The sequence below is a fragment of the Pelophylax lessonae genome, assembly GCF_965119305.1.
Source record: "Pelophylax lessonae genome assembly, chromosome: 6".
NCBI lineage: Eukaryota > Metazoa > Chordata > Amphibia > Anura > Ranidae > Pelophylax > Pelophylax lessonae.
The window spans coordinates 43,069,184-43,093,628 of NC_138773.1; the positions used below are offsets into that span (position 1 = coordinate 43,069,184).

A 24,445-nucleotide genomic window follows, 5' to 3' on the forward strand; every position below is an offset into this window, starting at 1 on the left:
AAATGGCTGCAATATAACAAAGAGTGAAACATTTAAGGGGGTCTGAATACTTTCCGTACCCACTGTATATTCTGATTATTTACACATCTAGGTAGAAGCAGAAAACTATATGGATTTATAAAGTATATAGTTATAGTATATATCTCTAGACAATCATTTGTATATTTAAACCTTTTTTACATATGGGATATTTCTAAACAGAATATTACCTACTAGATGAATATAATGCCAGCAAACAATACAATCATGACTTGATCTATTTCATGGGATATAATATATGCAGGGCTTTTTTTTCTCAGAGAAAAGGTGCAGGAACTCCCCTTTCTAAGTTACTTTGTGTCTCCGCCCCCTACCCACCTTTGGGCACTAACCCTTGGTTCCACCTCTGAGCACCGACACTTGGATCCACCCCCTACCCAGCTTCTAGTACAGCCCCTTTTAGAGAATATAGAGCCAAGTATAATTTTGTAGTGGAATGTATGGAATTTGGTTATGATAACAAGAAAAGCAATAAAATTGATCCCCCACAGCCAACAGCAATATACCCCCCCCCCCAGCAGATGCAAAAGATCTCCCAGCAGCCAGCATCAATAGACTCTCTAGCAGCCAGCAACAGTAGACCCCCTCCCCAAACAGTAGATCCCTTCCAGCAACAATTAACCCACAGTATCAAAAGTATCACAGTATCCTCCACCAGCAACAATAGATTGTCTTCCAAAAATAGATCCCCTCCAGCATCAATAGATCCAGCGTCAGTAGACCCTCCAGCACCCTTTGCCATGGCATACATTCAGTTCTAGAGGTGCCAGAACTGCGTTCCCCCACGTTCCTGCTGAAAAAAAGCCCTGAATATATGAGGTATAGTCTTATGATCATACACTTTTAGATATATGCAGATAAAATGTGATTCTAAGTAGAATATTATTCCAAACACAAACAATAATTCCATGTTTCCCTTTTGGGATATTATGGACCATGGAGGTTGTACATCAATATTTATGATAATATTCCCAAATATTTAAAAATATCGTCTGAGCTGTGAGAAATTGTTACAAGAGAAAAAAAAAACAGTTCTTTCTATGAGGGAGCTTTTGCTCTGTGTTAATCTTTTCCAGAGTTGAGATAATGGCCTGGTCATTGGATAACTCATTTTGCTGTCTTTTCATTGAATTCTGTTAGGAGATGTCCTTTTAGGTAAAAAATCCCCCAAGGTATTCTCACCTAGGAGAAGCAATTGAGTTGGCCGAGTTTACAAAGTTTTATTACTAATTTAAGGCTCTTCGAATATATTCTAGTTAGTGACCATAGAATATAGTTATCCTTGGCTTTTGTCCCCAGTTCAGCAAACAGCCAGTTTACAAACCTTCAACAGGGTGATAAAAAATACAAGATCTTCTGTTTTGGGAAACTCATGTGTCTGACCTGAGGCCTATTCAATCTTCAATTTCCATATGAAATTGATAAAATTATGTCTATTTCTTCATAAAAGTTCTGACAGAATACAGCCTTCCTATGTTATGCTCCTTGTTACCATAAAAGTACAACTATAATATGAATGTTATACCAACGTAATCATGTGTATAAAAACTTCAATTGCAATTAAAAAAAAGAACAGTTATTTGGAAAGATGCTGAGTAAATCTTTTGTGTCTAATTCCTACTGAAGTAGTACCTAATAATTTAGACCCACTAATCAATATGAAGATAGGAGTTGCCTATCTATAAAATTTCCTGAACAGAATGAGGATGCAGTATGGGTAACGGTTGTCAGCTTGAGTGATCCCTTGCAGCATCCGGAGGTGGTACACCTGGGCTCTCTGGACTTGGTGCGGTATGAGGAAGGGAGTTGGCCTCAGAACTCCCAAAAGGACAGCAGGGTTGAGCCAGTCTGTCGAAATACCGCAGGCAACTGAAAGACAACAGCTATTGAGCAACTGTCCACCAGTGAGACAACCAGTAAGGAGATACCTGAGTCTGGTGCTGATCTGGACACAAGGGAGCAGGTGAATATATAACAATCCAGGGACTCTTCAGGTCTGGAGCCAGGAGAGTCAGCAGAGGCTGCGGTGGCCGCTGAGGAATCACCTGGTGTATTGTGGGGTGCCCCAGTGTGTGCAGGGGCTGAGGAGAAACCTTGGTTCTGCAGAGTCCTTGCCGGATTGATATTCCTTTACTACTGTGGAGGATGATGAAGAAGGAAGAGAGGAGCCAAGTGATGTGAAGACCTTGGTGCAGCAGTCTGCTCCCTATTTGCCTCCAGATTGGGGCTGAGGGAGCTGGTTGACCTGGCTGTCCAGGTTTCAATGATATTAGGTGCGGTATTGTACAGAACATTATGACCTAGAATTTCCTAATGTCCGTGAGGCTCTGTTTAAACATCTGGAAGTGGAATGCTAGAAGATTTTCAAGACTGCTATTTAGGAACATTTAAAAGTACCTAAGGCATGACTTTGCTATTTAGAATGAAATTAGGGATGTCATGTCCATATGGACAAGATGTCCCTTTTATATATTGGTGTGGGTGGAGCTCTAGACAGAGGTGAATGGGAAAAAGCTACCCCTGACTTACAGTATGTAAGTCTGTAGCCTTAAGAGAAGTGGGCCTTTTTGGGGCCTGAGCCCAGAGAACACTCTGGGTGAGGGTCCACTGCAGGGGGTCTCATGTAAAAGCTACAGGAAAGATAGCTGGTTTTTATGGTTTTGCATTAATGACATTGGAGTGCTGTGCACTGTAAATGGAGAAAGGATTGAGATATGAAATTGTTGTGCTATACACTACACAGAGGAAGAGATGTAATGGTACCAGATTAAAAAGTTCAAATGCACCGTGAGTGGACATTCTGTAATCTTACACATGTGCCTCCGGCTGGGAATATGGTGTACTGTGAAGAGGGTGGGTGTTAGGAATGCTCACTGAAGTGTCTGCCACCTAAGGGTTAACCTAGTGCAGACTAATTGCAGTAATTGGCAACAGGCTGCCTTATTTAAACTCCTCAGCAGCACTGTGTGTTTGCTGTCTTGTCTGCAGCTTTACCTGTACATCTGATCCTGAACCTGCTGTTTCCTGTTGACTTCCTTATCGACCTCCCGGCTTGTCCACTACTTCGTCTGCTTGCTGCCCGCCCTGACCTTGGCTCGTTCCTGTGACCACTCTCCTGCCTTATCCTTATCGGCTTATCTGCTTCCGGTTCTGGACCTGTTCTCCTCCTGGTGGGGCAACCCTGAGGACCCCGACCTGGTGTTCAGCACGCAGCAAAATCCATCCTCCCCATCAGAGGCTCTGGTGAAGACCTGCTGTCACTTAGACTCCGCACCTCGGGCTAGCCCGTGTATACCACCAGTGTGACCCGCCCGTGTTCCTGTTTTACTGGATCCCACGAGGCTACCTCTGCACGTCAGGCTCAGCCACCAGCACCATTACAGTGGGCCTCCAGCCCGGAGTATTTGTGACTTTCTCAAAGACAGGTATGTACATATCCTTTCTGGAGAAGAAGCTGGGTGGGATCTGGATAGCTTGGTGGGTCCCGCTGTCTAATCCAGGTCCCTTACATGTTTATCTCCAACATAAAAACATTTGGGGACTATTGTTTATCAGAGTACAGCAGCTATTTAATGTGGGAAAAACTAATAGAAAAAAATAAATAAAAATAAAAGCTTTTAGAAGTGAATAGTTCTATTTTATTATTCTTTTTTATTTTATATATTAAGTCAGATTAAGCAGAAATGTGTTTCTTGCACAAACAGCATTTCCCACACACAACAAATGCTCAGGGATTAAAGGTGATCTTGACATACTGGGCGTTGCAGCTCAGTTGCTGACTGTTTGCGTAGAAGGGAGCGTTAATTTCCTGCTTTGTTGACTAAAATACGAGAGAGATTATTTTGTTTCTTATTTCAAAAGCTAGGGAAAAAGGAGGAGATTCATTCCGTAGCTTCACATTCAGAATGGAATCTGCTGCCCTAGGAGCTGAACTGAGCTGTTTCATCTGCAGGAACCTTTACATGGAGCCGGTGTCACTAAAATGTGGACACAACTTTTGCCGGGATTGTATTGTGACCACTCTGGATACACAGGAGGGGTCCGGAGTTTATTACTGTCCAGAGTGTGGGGTGGAATATGCAGTGCGCCCTGTGCTGTTAATGAACAGGAAGCTTTATAACATCTTGGAGTATTTCAAATCTACTCTACCCAAAACGGAAAAGGCAGAGATCTTCTGTACATACTGCCTGGACTCCCCTGTACTGGCTTACAAAACATGTCTACAATGTGAGAACTCATTGTGCGACAAACATCTGACGGCTCATAATAAGTCTGCGAGTCATGTTTTAACTGAACCCACCACATCCTTTGCAGACATAAAATGCCCCATACACAAGGAGATCCTGAAATATTACTGTACACAGGATAATGTTTGTATCTGTATGTCCTGCTGGGTGGCTGGAGACCATGTGGGGCACAAGATGGCGCTTCTCAATGAAGCCTGCGAGCATAAGAAAAAAAAACTGAAAGAAGAGAGAGTGAAACTGACCCATGAAAGACAAGGGATTGAGATGAGAATCCAAAATCTGGAAAAACATTACATAAAAGAAGAAAAAAAAGCAGCTGAAGTCACCGGGAGAGTCACTGAGCTGTTCAGAGACATGAGAAGACATCTGGATGACGAAGAGAAGAGAGTCCTGACTGAGGTCTCCAGACAGAAAGAATTTGTTTTACTGTCTGTCTCTAATTTGATTAAAGAGCTAAAGCTACAGAAGGACAACCTGCGTATGACTGTTTATGACATCGAAGAGTGTCTTGATATTACTGATCATATGACTTTCTTGAAGACAAAACTAAAAAATGGCGACATAAGTATCAGTGGTGATATCAACAGTGACGTGAGTGATGCTGGTTGCCTGGATGAGGTGACGATCTCACTGGTGTTACACAGAGCACTTCACCTTTTTAAGGAAATTTCAAAACACCTGAAGAAAAGTCAGAAGTTCTTAGAGACAGAAAATTCAGATGTCCTCCTGAATCAAAATACAGCTAATAGTGTAATTACTATATCGCCAGATCTCAGATCGGCTACCTATAAGGATAACTACCAGAAAATTCTAATTGGTCCAGAGATAATTAGGGGTGTTCAGGTGTTAAGTACATGCAGCTTCTCGGCAGGAAAACATTACTGGGAGGTGGATGTGAGCGGAGCAGAGGAATGGCTGATAGGGGTGGCTGCTTATAACATAGAGAAGAAGGTTGTGGGGAATAAAACGTCTTTTTATATGAATAAAAAGTCACAGGGTATTGATTACAAGAGAAAGTCAGGGATGGTTGGTTTTCCTGAAATGCCACAGGCTATTGACTTCAATGAAAAGTCCTGGGTGATTGGTTTCAATGACATGTCATGGGCTTTACAGTTTTTCAGGGAGCTTAAAGCTAGTCATAATGATGTACATAAACCCATTGTTTCTGATTCTCTTGTGCAAACTGTGGGGATCTATCTGGATTATGATGAGGGACGTCTGAGCTTCTACCAGCTGTGTGACCCCATCAGACACCTCCACACCTTCACCGCCACCTTCACTGAACCCCTATACGCTGCTTGTACTTTGCCCAAAAGTGGCTGTGTCAGGATCATACCCTAAAATGTAGTACTAAGCCGGTCACATATGAGGTGTCCATCTTTAATTTCCAACTTTGATATTGTTACATTCTCCTAAGAATAGGAAAAAGTGATTCAAATTGTGGGGCATCTCTGAATTCCTCATAGTGACCTTGTTACCAAAAAAGAAAAACAATGTACACAAAGACAGCCCATTGAAATGCATGTATAATACTTACCAGAGGTAACTCGACCCTTGCTCTCTAGGTGTGTCAGATTCCTGCATCTGTCTGCTGTACTCTGTGCCCCCCCCCCCCCCTTTCGAATTTTATAATGGCGCAAAGTTATTATTAACTGCTAAACTCAGAGGTAGAGGTGTGTGATGACAAAACACTCAGTGCCGGTGTTCCGTGAAAAAACCATACCCGTGAGAAAACCATACCCTCGTCACTTCCGGTGCACCTACGGAGGGTATGGATTTCTCACAGTAGTGTATGTAATGTTATACTTGCCGCCGTTACATTAAAACAGCTCCTCTGCATAATCAGTCATCCCCGCTCCTACCCCTGTCACTTCCCTCATCTCGGCTAATAAATATAAAAGCGGATCACAGAGCCGAGATCGCCGTCATTTACATTTCATACACCCGCCGCCGCTTTTATATTTTTTAGCCGAGATGAGGGAAGTGACAGGGATAGCAGAGGAGATGCCCCATGTTGCCGCCGAACTGTTTTAATGTAACCGCCTCAAGTATAACATTACACACACTCCGTAATAATTTCATTCCCTCCGAGCATGCGTACTTGTGAACTTCTCTGCTGTGCAATGACGTATCCGGGGCTCTGAGCATGCGCACTGCTGCGCCGCTCAGCTGTTTCAGACCGGAAGTGACGAGGGTATGGCATTCTAATGAGGTATGGTTTTTTAACGTTACACCGGTTCACACTTATGCGATGCAAGAAGGCTGCGAATTCGCAGCCTGTTCCCGCATCGCAAACGCACCCCTGGCAGTTCACACTGCCATATGCGATACGCTGGGGGTGTCAATGTACTGTTAACGACACCCCCAGTTTGATCGCATATCGCAGTGCGATCTTACAGTTCGCACAGGATCCGATCGCACAAGTGTGAACCGCTGTGCGATCCGATCCTAAAGTGGCTGCAAAAAAGGGTCCTGTGCGTCTTTGCTGCGGGTGCAGTGCGAATTTAGCCATACAAAGTGTATGGCTGAATTCGCACCGCACAGCCGATCGCATGTAATGAAGGAGCAGTGCGCTCCGATATTACATGCGATTGCCGCAGCCGCACTAGTGTGAACCGGCACTTAGGCTCCATTCACATCTGAGCGTTTTAACACTTGAAGCAAAACGTCTGTAGCTGAAAAAAATACATGAGCTTCTTTTTGGGCTGATTACCAGCGTTTTTGATAGATGTCAATGCCTGCCTCCAAAAACGCCTGAAAAAAACGCCTGAAAATCGTGGTAAAAATTGCGCTAAAATGCTACGCTCAAGTGTGAATGCGGCCTTACAAAATACCCCCAGAGTCCTTCAAGCCAGGTTCAAGGATGCTCTATTATATGTGTGAAAAATAAATGATCTGAGGCATCACAGCAACCACCTCCATCCCTAATATTATACACAACAGGGGGGCGTAAGGATAGTGGGACTTTTAATGAGGTAGGTTTCTATTACAAATATCCAAATGAAAATAAAGTAGTCTCAAAATATTAATTTATTTCTTGCTGTCCTGTAAAAATCGATCATGCAGCCATAATCAAAAAAAGAATAAAATAAAATATCACATATTCACAATACAAATACAGATATGGACATACAAGAGGTAATGAAGGAAATATCTTGCTACGCATACACACATAATAAATAGCAAGGATAAATCCAGTGGTTCATAAGCTCTTTCATAAATAATCCGTAATCCATATCCTGATAAATCTTCAGATTTTATGGCTCTACGCGGTCTACCTACTTTTGGAAGTGAGGCTGTAATTCAGCTCACCCCATCCCGCCATCCACACCTCACTATTGGACCACTGATACGATGGACGGCCTAAATATCCAATAGCTAACCATGAGAGGGGACAGACCTGGGGAAAGGTGGAGTTTGTAAAAAATCTTCATGATCAAATAATATACAGTACATTTAGTTTTATCTATCTATCTATCTATCTATCTATCTATCTATCTATCTATCTATCTATCTATCTATCTATCTATCTATCTATCTATCTATCTATCTATCTATCTATCTATCGGGACATGGAAATGTATTTATCTTAAAGCTGAAGTCTAGGAAGATATAATAATATCAATGTATTGCAGCTCTGTAATCATTAATACAATAATAAATATATCTTTTAAATACAAGCAATGTAATTACCCGAATGTGCCCTGGTATCAGCCTCTTGCAGTCCCTGTAAAGTAGGGCTAGAGAGTGACAGTTAGAAGAATCATCATCAGTTAATGTGCTAATTATCATGCTACTTCTTCCTTCACTGTCCAGTCACAGCCAGAGGGCATGTCAGGGATGATCTGGGCTCAGAGGAGGTGTGTTAAATTATGCTGACCATCAACTCTAGTGACATCTATCACCAAAAAAAAGAATTGCAAGGGAAATCTCTAGATTGAATCTGAGTTTTGCAGCAAAAGTTGGTTTTATTATTTTTATCTTATAATAGACTACTGATTTTTTTAATGTTATTTTTGGCTGGAGTTTTATGTATAGCCATTTTTTTCTTTAGTTCTGGATGGAGAAAATATAGGCTTAGGACTTCTTTGAGGTTGCCAGCCAGCCAGCCACCCACCACAGGGTGCCAGCCAGCCACCCACCGCAGGGTGCCAGCCAGACAGCCACCACAGGGTGCCAGCCAGCCACCCACCGCAGGGTGCCAGCCAGACAGCCACCAAAGGGGGCCAGCCAGACAGCCACCACAGGGTGCCAGCCAACCACCTACCAAAGGGTGCCAGCCAGCCACCCACCCACCAAAGGGTGCCAGCCAGCCACCCACCACAGGGTGTCAGCCAGCCACCCACCCACCACCGGGTGCGAGCCAGCCACCCACCAAAAGGTGCCAGCCAGCCAGTCACCCACCACAGTGTGCCAGCCAGCACAGTAACAGATTTGTGTCGAAAATTGTGTTTATTTTGCAAAACTTTACATGTTCAAAATATCGGCCCATATTGGCCGATACCGATATGCAATGGCCATAAAATCGGTATCGGTAAACTAAACGAAAAACCAATATTGGTCGATCCCTAATACATACCCTTTAAATAAGGTTATAGTCAATGTTTAGATGTATGCAGATATAGGGCTGAGATGCTGAATAATTGCACAGGTTGTGTGTTTATTTATAGCTTTTAAGTGTAGGTAAAGAAATGGACTTTGAGGTCTTAATAGCAATAATTAGGTGCTACTGGTGTTTATCTAAACAACAGAATCAGTCCTTCCTTTGTCTTTGTATGCCAACTCATCCCAAAGCTTCACTTTTTTTACCTAAAGCCTAGTACACACTATGAGATTATCGGACGAACGATCGTCCGTTTTTTTTTTTTATCCTAGTCTCCGTGTCGAAAACGAATAGGTTACTAAAGTACGAAAATTCTCGTACGACAGAATAAAAATTTGGAAGTATTGTAATGCATTTGTATTGTATTTTTAGACGAAAACTGTACTGATTAAAAGAAAATTGTATGATCTGGTATCGTACGGGAACATTTTTTTGTTTGTCCCTTTGGAAATTTTCGGACGACAGCTGTGTACTAACGCTCAGATTATCGTACAATCGCTTTGAAAGTGGTATTTTTTTGTACAATATTCTGATCGTGTGTACGGGGCTTAAGCAACAGTGGTGGTCTGACCTTTGGCCTTTCCTAAGTTTGTCTTGGGGGGGGGGGGGGTTCCTGGACACCTATGCAATTTGATTTTCACTTTGAAATTTTTGGCAGTGGATCATGGTGGACGTCTTTTCAGAGGGTGGTTGAGGGTATATGTTGTCTCCTCGCCATCGATTTTAACCCTCAAAAGACTTCACCACTGTGTTGCAATCGTATGCATTGCATGTGGTTGCAGGGAGGTTGCAGTTTGGCCCCATTCACTTGCATGGGTTGTGTTCAGGAATGGTACTACCTGCTAAACGGGTAATGGGGTATAATTTTTAAAGCAAAGACCCTGCCTGGCCGTCATTGCAGCTTAAGTGGGGAGGTTAATGGGTGGCAAACAGCAGCTCAACCACCTAGTTTTACTGCCCTTGGCTGCTCACATGAATGACCCCCTAACCAATCTTAGCACTTTGTATGAAAGGGGTATGATATGTTAGTAACAAAACATATTTTAAAATACTTTAAAGGGCTTTTCTAATTCAATTTAGATCAATAAATCAGTTTATTCATTAATTGAAACCAATTAGAATTCCTAATGTTAAATGAGGGAGGCAGGATATATTTCAGTCCAGACATGGGATGGCGGGGCAATGAATGCCAGGAGCTACTAGGGGGCCTTTCACAATCAAGAAGGTAGCTATCTCTTTTTTACAGTATTCAGTTCTCGATGGAACAAAATACATTTGGTACTTTATGCCATTCTTCCTAGTAATGCCATCTTCCTTCCTTTTACCAGTAACTGCATGGCCACCCAATACTGCCACTAGCAAGGATATGGCTGCTTTGCTAGCAAGCACCTGTCTCCAGCTCCCAGCAATTGCCCAAGAAAAACATTGGCATGAGGAATGGAGAGGGAGGTAAGGCTGTAAATTTGGGCACCCATTTGCCAATCCGCTCCGTCCGACATCGCAGCTAACATTACAGAGAGCACTTAGGAAGATGGAATAAAGTACTACATTCAGGTGTTCCCATTGAGAACTGAATTTAAAAAAGTGATAATTCTTCTATGAGCTATTGATTTGTTTTAAGTAATGGTATATGGAATGCTCTATGTAATATATACTAGCATGCATAAAAATATTCTTTGTTATAAATCATTTGCAGATTTTCATAGTTAGATTCTGTGGATGTACCAAATAAATGTATTTTATTGTGTTTCAACTGTCACTTGTGTGTGTCTGAATTATCCCCTACAGGGTCACATGCAGTATGTGCATATATGGAGTCTTACTGAGCATTTATATCTAGACCAGGGGTCTTCTAACTTTCTAAACAAAAGGGCAAGTTAACTGTCCTTCAAGCTTTAGAGGGCGCAGGCTGTAGTCACAGGATGTAGTCACTGGGAGGCAAAGATGCCCTATCATCAGCAGAGTAAACCATGCCCCATCATTGGATTTACTGGATGGAATAGTGTACCATCATTGGTGACAGTGGAAGTAATAGTGCCACAACATTGGTGTCAGTAGGAGGAATAGTACCCCATCATTGGTGTCAGTAGGAGGAATAGTACCGCATCATTGGTGTCAGTGGGAGGAATAGTGCCCCATCATTGGTGACAGTGGAAGGAATAGTGCCCCATCATTGGTGTCAGTGGAAGGAATAGTGCCCCGTCATTGGTGTCAGTGTGAGGAATAGTGCCCCATCGTTGGTGTCAGTGGGAGGAATAGTGCCCCATCAATGGTGTCAGTGGGAGGAATAGTGCCCCATCATTGGTGTCAGTGGGAGGAATAGTGCCCCATCAATGGTGTCAGTGGGAGGAATAGTGCCCCATCATTGGTGTCAGTAGGAGGAATAGTACCCCATCATTGGTGTCAGTGGGAGGAATAGTGCCCCATCATTGGTGTCAGTGGGAGGAATAGTGCCCCATCATTGGTGTCAGTGGGAGGAATAGTGTTCCATCATTGGTGTCAGTGGGAGGAATAGTGCCCCATCATTGGTATCAGTAGGAGGAATAGTGCCTCATCATTGGTGTCAGTGGGAGGAATAGTGCCCCATCATTGGTGTCAGTGGGAGGAATAGTGCCCCATCATTGGTGTCAGTAGGAGGAATAGTGCCCCATCATTGGTGTCAGTGGGAGGAATAGTGCTCCATCATTGGTGTCAGTGGGAGGAATAGTGCCCCATCATTGGTGTCAGTGGGAGGAATAGTGCCCCGTCATTGTTGTCAATGGGAGGAATAGTGCCCCATCATTGGTGTCAGTGGGAGGAATAGTGCCCCATCATTGGTATCAGTGGGAGGAGTAGTTTCCCATCATTCAGCTTCGGGTGTGGCTGCTGGAAGGTTCTCTGGCTGTGTGTCTGTTGCTGCTGCAGGTGATCTGTGTAAGAGGGTGTGAGGTGAAATCCCTCCCAGCTCTCCTGGCCCCCTTCTGGGGAAGCCATGGAGGCCAGCAGGGCCTCTCCTGCTGGAGGCTCTCAGACATCCCCTGGGCGGATGGATGGCACCCCTGCTCCTGTGCAGCCCGTGGTTGGTGATCTCTCTGCACCTGGTGAGGATGAAGATGCTGGATCCATTCGGGAGCGAGTGGTGGCCGGGATCAAAGTCCTCAATAAGGAGAGAGACAAGCTCTACAAGCTTAGAGCGGATTTAAAGCGCCTGAGAAAGCAGCGTGAAGGCTTGTTCAGCAAGAACCGTGGATCCATGGATTCAGAGGTCCAATTAGCGAAAGTCCGTGTGGATCATCAAGAAACTATCGTGGCCATGATGGAAGGCAGGGATGGTCCCTTCAGGGAGAAGTTTTGCAATGAACGGAGGTTTGCAAAGATGGAGGTGGAGGAGGAGACCCCCGGTTCTGACCCCCTTCCCCCTCAAGGTGAGGTAAGCAGCCCATTGCCATCTCAGGGCTCAGGAGGCATGTTGAAAGTTATACAGGTAATGGAGTCTCCAATGCAGGAAGATCAGCTGGTGTTTGGTGATGTGGAGGACTTACCTGAGAGTGTGCCTGATAAAGTAAAGTATATAAAGCCCCAGCTTACAGATAAAACAGTTTTTGTGCCTTTTAGCACCTTGCCTAATGATGGGTTTCCTAATGACACTCCGGGTGATTCCCCTATGCTCAGCAATGTTGTGCCTGCTGCTGATGTCTCTAAACAGGAAAAGTTGTATTTAAAAAATGACATTTCTGCTGAAGAACCACAAAACCCAGAAGAGCCGATTAACCCCCCTTCTGCTGAGCTTAAAACTATTTCAGTCACTGTTGAACAGGACTCTACAGCGCAGCAGCAGGAAACATCTGGTACTGCATCAGAAACAGTTATCCCTAATAACATTGCAGGCATGGTGGATCCCACCATTATATGTGGAACTGATAATGCTGCTTGTTTAGGCCAAGCTGGTAAAAATAATAATAGTAGTGTACCTGATAATGTGACATCAGTGTGGGGTCTTGGCCCTAATAAGCCTACATTTGCACAGGTGGTAAGCTGTGCTCCTGGCAATATCACCAAGCCAGGGTTACAATCAAGGAGGAGCTCTGCTTCTAATCAGGGTTTTCCCTCGCGGGCTGCCACTATGAGCACCATTGGATCTGGTATTGGATCTATGGCTTCTGCTGGGGGTCCAAGGCGGAACGTAGTCCTCCTTAAATGGGAAGGTGGTGCAGTCCCTCTAGCAAGGCGTATGGTGGTGGACCTGATCTTAGATATGGGTTTTGGGGCTAATGACCTATATGCCCTGATACATGTGGCTGGAAGCCGGGAATACACAGTTAGTTTCACCAGACCAGAGGGTCTTGACTTGTTCTGGGAACGATATATGGCTCGGTGCAGGTCAAGACCCGAATGGGAAGGTCTGGTGCCAGTGGCAGTTTCCCAAAGGTCAACAGTGAAGAAAATTACTATTGTCCTTACAAATGAGAGTGTTCCTGCTCGGGACTTAGAGGTCTGGTTGAGAAATTATGGGGATGTTTTGACCAGGCCGGATAAAATTCATGATGAGCGTGGCATCTGGACCGGGGGTTGGTCGGTAACGGTCAGGTTGGCTAGGGATGGGAATGTTGTCCGTCACCTGCCCTCCTCTGCCTTTATAGGGAGGGATAGGATGACCATTTTTTATCCCGGTCAGCCAAAACTGTGTCACCGCTGTGGAGAAAAGGGGCATTTTAGCTCCTCTTGTTCAGCTCTGATCTGTTCAGTGTGTCGGGGGCAGGGTCATGTGGCCAGGGACTGCACCCAGGCGATAAGGTGCAACCTGTGCCTGCGCCTTGGCCACCCCTACAGCCGATGTCCTGAAGCCTGGCATAATATGGATAGAGAGGTGATAGATGATCTGTTAAGGCTGGACAGGATGGAGGATGAGGCCCCTGTTGTACCACCCTCCTCTGCGGTGACTGACCCCCCTGGTCTTGTGCAGGATCCCTCCCTAGTCCCTGTGCCCACCCCTCCTGTATCTGTAAGTTTTCCTTCTGTGTCTGTCCCTGTGTCCCCCCAGCCTACTGTACCGGCTCCTCTTGTGTCAGAATCTGCCAAGTCTGTGCCCCCTGAGTCAGTTATTCCCGATCAGTCTTCCCTTCCTAAGTGTGACCTTAAAGAAGCCCCCCACCCACCATGAGTGGTAGAGGGTACCAAAAAGGGTGCTGCTGCGGCTTCCTCTGTAAAGAAGTCTTCTGTGAAGACTTCAAAGAAGAAGAAGAAAACAAGAGATGAAAGCATCTCTGAATCTGACCTGCAGTACCTGGAGGAGAGAAGGAAGGTTGTGAGGCGGAAGAGACAGACGGTGAGGACGGAACAGGGACAGGATGCCTCAGTGACTGTCTCCAACCGTTCTAGGGCTTCTGCTTGGGATATCTCCTCATCTGGGGATTCTTCTGAGCAGAATTCAGAAATTGAAATGGAGTTGGAGGAGGCTTCAAGAAAGAGAGAGGCTTCTGGTGATGAGCAGCAGAGGGGAGCTAAGAAGCAATCCACCCAATAACCCAAATGGCGGTTCCCCCTCCGTTAAAAGTGGTGACAATAAATGTCGCCAGCATTAAGTCGGTAAGAGCTCGTTCTATGGCCTTATTTTTGTTCAGCCAATTAGATGCTGAAATTTTATTTTTGCAGGAGACTAGGCTCACCTCCTTGGCAGATATTCATATGGCCAAGAGAGAGTGGAGGTATGGTCCATCTTACTGGTCTCTTGCGGCCGAGCCTTACGGCGGGGTGGCGGTGTTGTTTAAAACCGGCATGGTAACTGTCCGGCGGGTTATTGAGGTGGAGATTGGGAGATGTATGGTCTTAGACGTTCTTGTGGGAGGGCAGGACCTGCGCCTAATTAATATCTATGGGCCGCACACAAAGTGGGACAGGAAATGCCTTTTTACAAGGATCAAGCCATTTCTTTTTACATCCCGGCAAGTGGTTTTTGGAGGTGACTTTAATACTGTGACTAGGCCCAAGGACAGGAAGGACTTCAATGACCGGCTGGGATATGATAGCGTTTTTTTAAATAGTATGGTTAGGGATGCTGGTCTTGTGGATGTGCACATTAAGCACCTCCCGGATGACACAGGGTTCACCTTTCATCGAGGTAATAGTCAGAGTAGGATAGATAGGTTTTTTTTTGAAGGAGGCCTCTGCTTTCTCACCCCCAGTGGTGCAGGCGGTGGAGTTCTCTGATCACTGTATGCTATCTGTGGTCTTGAATGCTTCAGATTTCCCTCAGAGGGGCAAAGGCATCTGGAGATTAAATTCGACTCTCCTTGAGGAAGAACATGTTAGACAATCCTTTGAGGAATTCTTTCAGGCACAGGTGACCATCCTGGACTTTTGTAGCAGCAAGGCTGAGTGGTGGGAGCTGACCAAAAAGAGGATTGCTGGATTCTTCAGGGGCCTAGCCAATAAAAAACAGTTTAATAGATACATGACCTACCAACGTTTGCGGAGGAAGCTGGATATTCTTGTCTCGAGAGGAGGAGATCCTGGGGCAATCTCTGAAGTGAAAATCCTCCTCAGGAAGTGTCAATATGACCGGCATACCTCTTTGGTTCTGGAGCGGGACTATGGGAAATACCACTCGCCTGACCCTTACCAGAACTGCAAACAGGGTGTAGCTGTTAAGATGGTCGTTGGCCTTAAGGATAGTACAGGTTCCTTGACAAAGTCCAGGTCAGGGATCCTGGAGGTCGTGAGGTCTTTTTATGCTGAACTTCTTGGGAGGAAGGAGCTTGACCGAGACAAGATGGAAAGCTTTTTGGACTCTATTCCAGGTCTAAATGGTGGAGATGTCCCTTTGATGAATTTGACAGAAGAGATCACAGTTGAAGAGGTGACGAGGGCAATTGAACAGCTTGCCATCAAGAAGTCACCTGGACCGGATGGTCTGACGGCTGAGTTTTACAAAGCCTTTAAGTCTATTCTGGCCCCACATTTGGTAGAGATTTTTAACAGTTGTCTTGCTGAGGGGGTGCTTCCCCCTTCCATGAGACACTCAGCTGTGATTCTTCTTTCAAAAGGTAAAGATCCTTCGATGATTGAGAATTGGCGCCCCATCAGCCTTCTCAATGTCGATAGAAAGGTGCTGGCGAAGATACTTTTCTGGCGCCTATCGGCAGTAGCAGAGTCTTTGCTTTCTCGCCATCAGCACTGTTCGATCCAGGGTAGGAGCACCTTCACAGCGGTTTTAGCTGTCCGGGAGGCCTTGGAGCAGTGCAGGGCTGCAGGCTGGGGAAAGTATCTACTGGCATTGGATCAGGCAAAGGCTTTCGATCGTGTCAACCATGAGTACCTGTGGTTGCTCTTTAGTAAGTACGGTCTGCCGGGTGGTTTTGTCGATTGGTTAAAAGTTTTGTATAAGGGGGCAGAAAGCTTCCCTCTTGTTAATGGTTGGGTTGGACAGTCCTTTGAGGTTGGTTCTGGGGTGCGCCAGGGTTGTCCGCTGAGTCCCCTGCTCTATGTGTTTGCAATCGACCCCTTCATCAGGAGGCTAGAGAGCAGCATGTTGTGTGGGGTACCAGTGGGAATCCCGGGTGAGCCGCCTTTGAGGGTTGTTGCCTATGCGGATGATGTGTCAGTGATTGTCACTGGGACAGATGAAGCGGAGGAGGTGGTCTCTCTGACATCACGGTACTCTGAAGCATCAGGTTCCAAGATCAATCAGGAAAAGAGTGAAGTTTTTTGGATGGGAAAGGAAGGTGAGGGGTTTGATCTCCCGGACACTTTTCCAGTGCCCCAGGAAAAAATTAAGATATTAGGCATTGAATTTGGACCTGGCGATTATGGCCTCAAAAACTGGGAGGGCAGGCTGGAAGTTGCCAATACTAAGGTGGTCAGCTGGAAGAGATGGAAGTTATCTCTGAGGGAAAGGGTTGATCTGATTAAGACTTACCTGATACCGATCTTCTTGTATGTCAGCCCTGTCTGCATCTTGCCAGTGTCTCTCTATGCTAGGATCTATAGTGTGTTCTTCCAGATGCTGTGGGGGAACAGACTGAACCCCATCAAGAGGAATGTCACCTATCTATCCAGGAGGGAGGGTGGCTTAGGTATGGTCAACCCCGTTCTTTTCTTTTCACTGCTATTTCTCAAGTTTAACATTGGTAGTATGCTTGCAGTGGAACCTCCTGGATGGGCAGGCATGTTTAGATCTTGGTTTAGGCCTTTTCTGCGACTTTGGGAAGAAGGTGGCCAAGTGAAGAATCTCAGGGGTCATCGTGGTCAGCTCCCAGCCTATGTCGCTCCGTGTCTGAAGTTGCTGCGGCAGTGGCGACTGTCGGCTGAAGATCTCAGATCCGCTCCGAGGAAAGTCCTTATGAGCCGAGTCTTGAGTGAAGTCTTTCATGACCCACTGGCCTTAAGGGATTGCCCAGGCCCAATTTTGAGGGAAGGGTTAAGATTGATTAATTTGGCTAGAGTCCCCCTTAAATTCAGGGATCTGGCCTGGTTGTGCTTCCACGGGAGGCTCTATGTTCGGGGCAATTTGAAATTCCGCAGTGGGATGGATCGTGGTTGTCCTCGGGAGGAATGTGCAGGTGAGGAGGAGACTATGGACCATTTTCTGCTTCGTTGCCCTTTTAACATAGAGGTATACAAACAGGTTGGGCGGGCCCTCGGTGTTCCTTTCCTCTCCAGGCTGGGTTATGCTGAGTGGGTGTACGGAGCATTCAATACTGGTGGGGGCTTTTGTTTGGATACACTTTTTTTAGTTAGTTTAGTAGTCCGTTATTACACATGGAACGCACGGTGTCAGGTCACCCTTCGGCGTAAAATCCTTCCTGTTCAGGTGGTGGTGTGTGACATTCTGCATGAGGTGGGGAAGATTCGGGCGCTTGAGAGAGACAAGTGGGGTCAGAGGGCTTGGCTGAAGGCGTGGAGGGGTTTCAAGCCTCCCTGACTGCCAGGAGTCTCTTTCCCGGGTGTGGCTTTCTGTCTCTTATCACCCTAGATTTTTTCTTAATGCTCAGTTTTTGATAAATGGCTGCATACATAGGTGATGGGTTGTGCCTCTTAGGCCCTCTCTGCTGCTTTATGTAAATAGTTTTCTAAGAATGTTGGAAGTGGATTATGTATATATTGTATATATTCTGCACATGGATGTGAATTCCTTTGTTTTTTTTGTTGGAATATTGTACTATAGTTCTGTTTTTTACTTTTGTATAAAATATGTTGCTTGATTCTTTTCAATAAAAGATCAATAGTGCCCCGTCATTGTTGTCAATGGGAGGAATAGTGCCCCATCATTGGTGTCAGTGGGAGGAATAGTGCCCCATCATTGGTATCAGTGGGAGGAATAGTGCCCCATCATTGGTGTCAGTGGGAGGAATAGTGCCCCATCATTGGTATCAGTGGGAGGAATAGTGCCCCATCATTGGTGTCAGTGAGAGGAATAGTGCCCCATCATTGGTGACAGTGGGAGGAATAGTGCCCCATCATTGGGGACAGTGGAAGGAATAGTGCACTATTATTGGTGTCACTGGGAGAAAAGGTGCCCCAAGGGCCAGATAAAGGTAAGGATCACATTCGGCCCCTGGACCGCAGTTCGGAGACCATTGGACAACAATATGGAAACACTACAGGATTTGCAGTTGTAAAAGTGACAACATGTTTTGCACTGAAAGTGGAAGCAATGTAACCTGGGATGGTAGGCGGCATAAACTTCAAAACATACAAACACCACTAGACACACCAAACTGGACTAATAATGGCCACGGCCTTATTTATTGGTTTTCACAAATATAAACAACAATTCACCTTAAGGGCTCTTTCACACGGGTGGTCCGATCAGATCCGCCTGTCAGTTTTTTAGGCGGATCTGATCGGATGCCCTATGGAGCAGCGGATGTCAGCGGTGACATGTCCGCTGACACCCGCTGCCATCCGCATCCGATCCTGTCCGTGAAATCCGGACGGATGGAAACCCTATTTTCCATCCGTCCTGGGGATCAGATCGGATGGGATCGGATGAGAGCGGACAGGCGGTCCGCTCTCATCCGATTCCCCATAGAGAGCAGCGGGGGCTGTGACACCTCCCTCTCCGCACTGCAAGCGGAGACGGAGCTGTCATCCGCTGGCTCAGCGGGGATCACGGATCGATCCCCGCTGAGCAGCACGGATCCGCCTACGGAGGCGGACCGTGTGAAAGAGCCCTAACTCTTTAATCAATAAATACTTTAAAAACTGTAAACAAAATCAGCGGGGTGCACTTTAACCACTTAAGCTCTGGAGGATTTGGCTGCTCAATGACCAGGCCCTATTTTGCGATTTGACACTGCATGACTTTAACGGACAATTGCGCGGTCGTACGATGCTGTACCCAAACGAAATTGACGTTCTTTTTTTTCCCACAAACAGAGCTTTCTTTTGGTGGTATTTGATCACCTGTGCAATTTTTATTTTTTGGGCTATAAATAAAAAAAGGGCAACAATTTTGAAAAAATAACAATATTTTTCACATTTTTTTATATGAAATTCTCAAAAAAAAATGTAAAAATCAAAATGTTTTAAACATTTTAGGCCAATTTGTTTTCTGCTACATATTTTTGGTAAAGAAAAAAAAAAAATCACAATAAGCGTATTTTGATTGGTTTGCGCAAAAGTTATTGCGTTTACTAACTATGGGAAAGATTTATGTCATTTTTATTGTTTTTCTTTTTAACTAGTAATGGTTAAGTTAAGTTAAGTGTGTCCCTAGGGGCTTGATTCTAAGTGGCTAGTGAAGTAAACACAGAGACATACAATCCTACATAGCAGGATCGCATAGCCTCTTTCATGACTTCAGTGAGAATGACAGACGGCTGTGTTTACATCAGCCGTCTGTCTTTCTCCCTCTCCTGTGGGAGATTGCGAGTGGCCGGTGGACATCGGAGCCGCCGGTCACACGCACTGGCTAGGCAGGAAACGAGCAGGGGCGGGAGCTGACTGCCGCAGTAAATAGTCGTGCGGCGGTCGGCAAGTGGTTAAATATCTCTCTGGCGACTGGCAAAGACCCCCCTCAGCATCCTGCTTAAAGAGGTGTCCCAGAAATATCTTGAATGTTCTGGGGGGGGGGGGTCAGGTGACCTTATCTTGGAGGATCCCACAAAACTCCCAGAACATTCCCACCTATCACAAAACTCCCCATTGAAAGCAATCAATGGGGGGCTTGAAACTCCTACCGCCACCGAACGTGGCCGCTCTGCAGCGCGGACCACGGGTGGTGATGGCGCAGGCTTCTCCCTCCCGACGCGTTTCTCCTGATGAGGCATCGACTGGGAATGGAGATCTCCCCATACAGCATCAGAAGTCAGAACAAGATTTACAAGAAAATTCACTGCCTGCTAGTCTGGATAGTTTGCCTGAGGATTTGGAGAATATTATCACTCACCATCTGACCTGTGAAATACTTGCCTTTGGTAAGAGTTTTGATATACCACATATCGGGTGGAAGTGTGAAAGGTTGGGACGTCATATCTATTACACTGGCTGGTGTCATCTTCTCAAGTGTTTTATTATGTTGAGTTGGTAAGGGTATTACCTCTCTTTTCTTTACACGTGGGTGCCAAGAGGGATTTGGTGTTTGCACGTCCTCTTCTTCACCTTCATTCACCATCAAGAAGACTTCAGCCTTTTTTTTAATTTTGGACTTGTTTTGGACTGCTCATATTTCCATAGCACGTTTATGTTCACATTGTGCACAATTTATAATATATGTGTATATTTATTCATTAGGTATTTTGTTCATTGTGTTTTCCCTTTTGGTTCAACACACATTGCTCACATCTAGCGCACCCATTTTTTGCACATCACACGTTTACTTTATCAAGGTTAAAGTGGAGTTCCACCCATTTTTGGAACTTTAGATCTATGTAATCCCCTTTAAAATGGCTTTTACCAATGGAAACTTTTTTTTTTTTTTTTTGCTAGTAAATACCTTAATTTCGGCTTTATTCCTCCTCTCCTCACTTCCTGGTCCGATCGGCGATGACGTCATTCGGCGATCCGCAGTGTCTGCTGGGATGTATTCTATTCCAGAAATCTCGCAGTAGCTGTATCTGTACTGAGCCGTGCCTGCCCCGCCTCCGCCCCGCCTCCGCCTCGCCTCCTCTAATTGAGTTGCATTGTATGAATGTATTAAGGCTGTTCTCTGCCCCGCCTCCGCCCCGCCTCCTCTCATTGAGTTGCATTGTATGAATGTATTAAGGCTGTTCTCTGCCCCGCCTCTGCCCCGCCTCCTCTCATTGATTTGTATGAGGAGGCGGGGCGGAGGCGGGGCAGAGAACGGCCTTAATACATTCATACAATGCAACTCAATTTTAGGAGGCGGGGCGGAGGCGGGGCGGAGGCGGGGCAGGCACGGCTCAGTACAGATACAGCTACTCCGAGATTTCTGGAATTGAATACATCCCAGCAGACACTGCGGATCGCCGAATGACGTCATCGCCGATCGGACCAGGAAGTGAGGAGAGGAGCAATAATGCCGAAATTAAGGTACTTACTAGCAAAAAAAAAAAAAAAAAGTTTCCATTGGTAAAAGCCGTTTTAAAGGGGATTACATACAGCTATGTATTCCAACCTATTAAAAATGGGTGGAACTCCGCTTTAAAGTTTCGGTTGCTGCTGGAGATTCATTTTTTGTTTGCGCACCTCATTCTTCAACATAGGAAATATTATTTACTTTAACTCCTGCTCTGTCTGAATAAAGTATTTCTAGACCCAAAGCAGAACTAAACTTTCTCACTTGAAATAACTATTTTTAATCCTTATGCAGCTAGCCTTATAAAATACACTCACCGGCCACTTTATTAGGTACACCTTGCTAGTTCCGGGTTGGACCCCCTTTTGCCTTCGTTCTTTGTGGCATAAATTCAACAAGGTGTTGGAAACATTCCTCAGAGATTTTGGTCCATAGTGACATGATAGCATCACACAGTTGCTGCAGATTTGTCAGCTGCACATCCATGATGCGAATCTCCCGTTCCACCACATCCCAAAGGTGCTCTATAGTATGAGATGTGGTGACTGTGGAGGCCATTGGAGTACAGAGACCTCACTGCATACCTCCCAACTTTTTGAGATGGGAATGAGGGACACCTATTGGCAAAAGTAGGTAGGCATAGGACACACACCCTGCCACACCTCCTTAAAGGAGAATTATACAAAAAAATTATTGGTTAAACCCACAAGTGCTTTCTTTTACTACTAGTATTCATTTATACTGGCATTTGAAATTTACAAATGCAGCAATTTAGAACTTGGATGAAAGATTTAGCAATTGGAAACACTTTTTAAAAGATTAAAAGTGCATTTTATGTACAACCATATAGATCAGACCAAAATGAGGGACAAATGAGAAGGAAAGAGGAACAGAGGGACTTTTTTTCCAAATCAGGGACAGTTGGGAGCTATGCCATTGTCATGGTAAAAGAAAACCAGTGGTGAGATAATTTGATCTTTGTGACATAGTGCATTATCCTGCTGGAAGGAGCCATCAGAAGATGGGGACACTGTAGTCATAAAGCGTGTACAAGAAAAAGGAACATGTTCAGCACACATGAGATATTAGCTGATGCTAGAAATGTCAGGACAGGCTCCTGGATAGTCATAAAATGCTACATGTTATATGAATAAAGCCGACACACGAAAAGGCTTCTTCCAAGTAAAATTCTTTATTCCAACATGGATAGCGGTGACAACATGAAAAATTCTGACGCGCTTTACGCCTTCCTCATAGGAAAATAAAATGCTACATGGTGTGCAATGTAAAAATTCCTGATATGCAGTTTAGTGTAACAGCTCTTATTACTCGGTTTAGTGTAATAACTGTGGTCATACTGTTATGATTTAGGCCTTATGCACACTGGACGTTATCAAAACATCAGTAGAAAGCTGTAGCTGTAGAAGGAGTTTTTCTGCTTTTTTTTTCTGTGTATTTTGACATTTTTCAGCATTTTAAGCTTTAGTTTTTACAGCTGAAAAACTCCTCTCAAAACCCACTAGTTCTGGGTTTCGAGAGGAGTTTTTCAGCTGTAAAAATGCTCTGACTCTGATAAAAGCTGAAAAACCGCCAAAAACCACTGAAAAACGCCTATTCTGCATTCATCATCATTTGAACAATAAACCAATTTATGAAAGTATATTTTAGCTAAAAAACGCTACAGCTGAAAAAAGCTAAAAAACGCTGAGAAACTCCTTCTACAGCTACAGCTTTCTACTGGCGTTTTGATAACGTCCAGTGTGCATGAGGCTTTAGGTACAGACTATAAAAAAACATTTTCTTTTCTTTTTTCCCTGTTGGAGTTCTAATCCTTCTCCACTTTCTCACCAGTGCTCTTAACCTCCTGCCAGCTATGTAACATACAGTATGTACAATGGCATTATTTTTTTTTTTTTAAGCACTATTAAACCCAAAAGCAATTTATTATATTGCAGATTACCAGTTATTAGATGTGATGGCTGCAATCGTTTTCTTTTCTAAGCTTTTTTTTTTCTATTTTTATCTGGTTATCCATCCAACAACTCTTGTTTTTTAAAGCTCAACCTCTTCAACTCTCCATCAGAATGTATGAGTTTACATGTGTAGCAGGATTTCCAGGCATTGGGCCTGATGTGGGTCTGCCATTGTTACCGGTGACACCTTCAGCCCATTTAAGCTGAATATCCAAGTGTGAGATTGGAAACAATGACCATTCCGGCATCTTTGGTTTGTTTTGTTTATTTGATATTGGGGATGGGAGAAGGGAATGAGTGGGATACTCCTGTGGCTCAACTAGGTACAACTGGGACACTTTGCAGAAAAAATGCCTGTTAGCACTGTCTTGACGCCAGCTGACTCACTAGGCACCCCCTCTACACTTCAGGGTCAACACTGGCACCCCCTTTACCGCTAGCTGGCTCCTGGATCCCTTGGACCTTCACTGGAATGGTCCCCTTTGCTAGGCAGACCCCCAGGGGCAGTTTGCAGTACTCACAAACTTGGAATGCTTTCCTGGAACTGGACCCCTCTTTCTCCGCTGGTCCTCGGCACACCGGATCCTCTCTGCAGCTCAGCTCAGCTCCGTCCCCTCAGGCAAGCCGTCCGGGACACCTGAACCTGCTGACAGGAGGAGAGACAGCCGTACTCTTCCTCGTGGGACTCTGCTTCCCGCCAAAGACCCTGCGTCATGCACTCCTCTTAAACTTATACCCACTTCCAGAATGCTGTGCGGCAGAATCTACCTTTCTGGGGTAGATACAGGCCTGAATGTGCCATCAATTGGGTTTCCTCCACTGCCCAATGAAAGCCCTTGCTTGGAGCCAATGGGGAGACTCCCCAGTCTCAATGGCCACACCTGGGAGACATGACAGCCCAGCTGAAAATCATGGCCCTGCTGTTAAGCAGCCAAGGTTCACTATACTTTACCTAGCACCTACCTTGTAGGGTGCTACACATGAATAAGACAAACAGGTGATTAAAATGATCACTTTGGCTTCAGTTTGTTAGTGTATCTAAATCTACTAATGCATTTAACACTCCCCTCCCTCCCAAAATTTCTACATTTTCCATGTGTAAGATGCTACTTTTTGCTAAAATCGT

At 45.0% G+C, this 24,445-nt stretch overlaps 1 protein-coding gene across 1 annotated transcript in view; it reads left to right on the plus strand.

Moving 5' to 3' along the window:
* The window catches only part of LOC309558551 (uncharacterized protein), a gene marked incomplete at its 3' end in the record, with an annotated part of 193,390 nt that overhangs the window by 70,010 nt on the left and 98,935 nt on the right, over positions 1 to 24,445 (plus strand). The window contains exon 4 of the mRNA XM_082261630.1: positions 3,901 to 5,609. Coding sequence (XP_082117756.1) covers positions 3,901 to 5,609 — 1,709 coding nt within the window. The remainder of the gene's footprint in view (positions 1 to 3,900; positions 5,610 to 24,445) is intronic.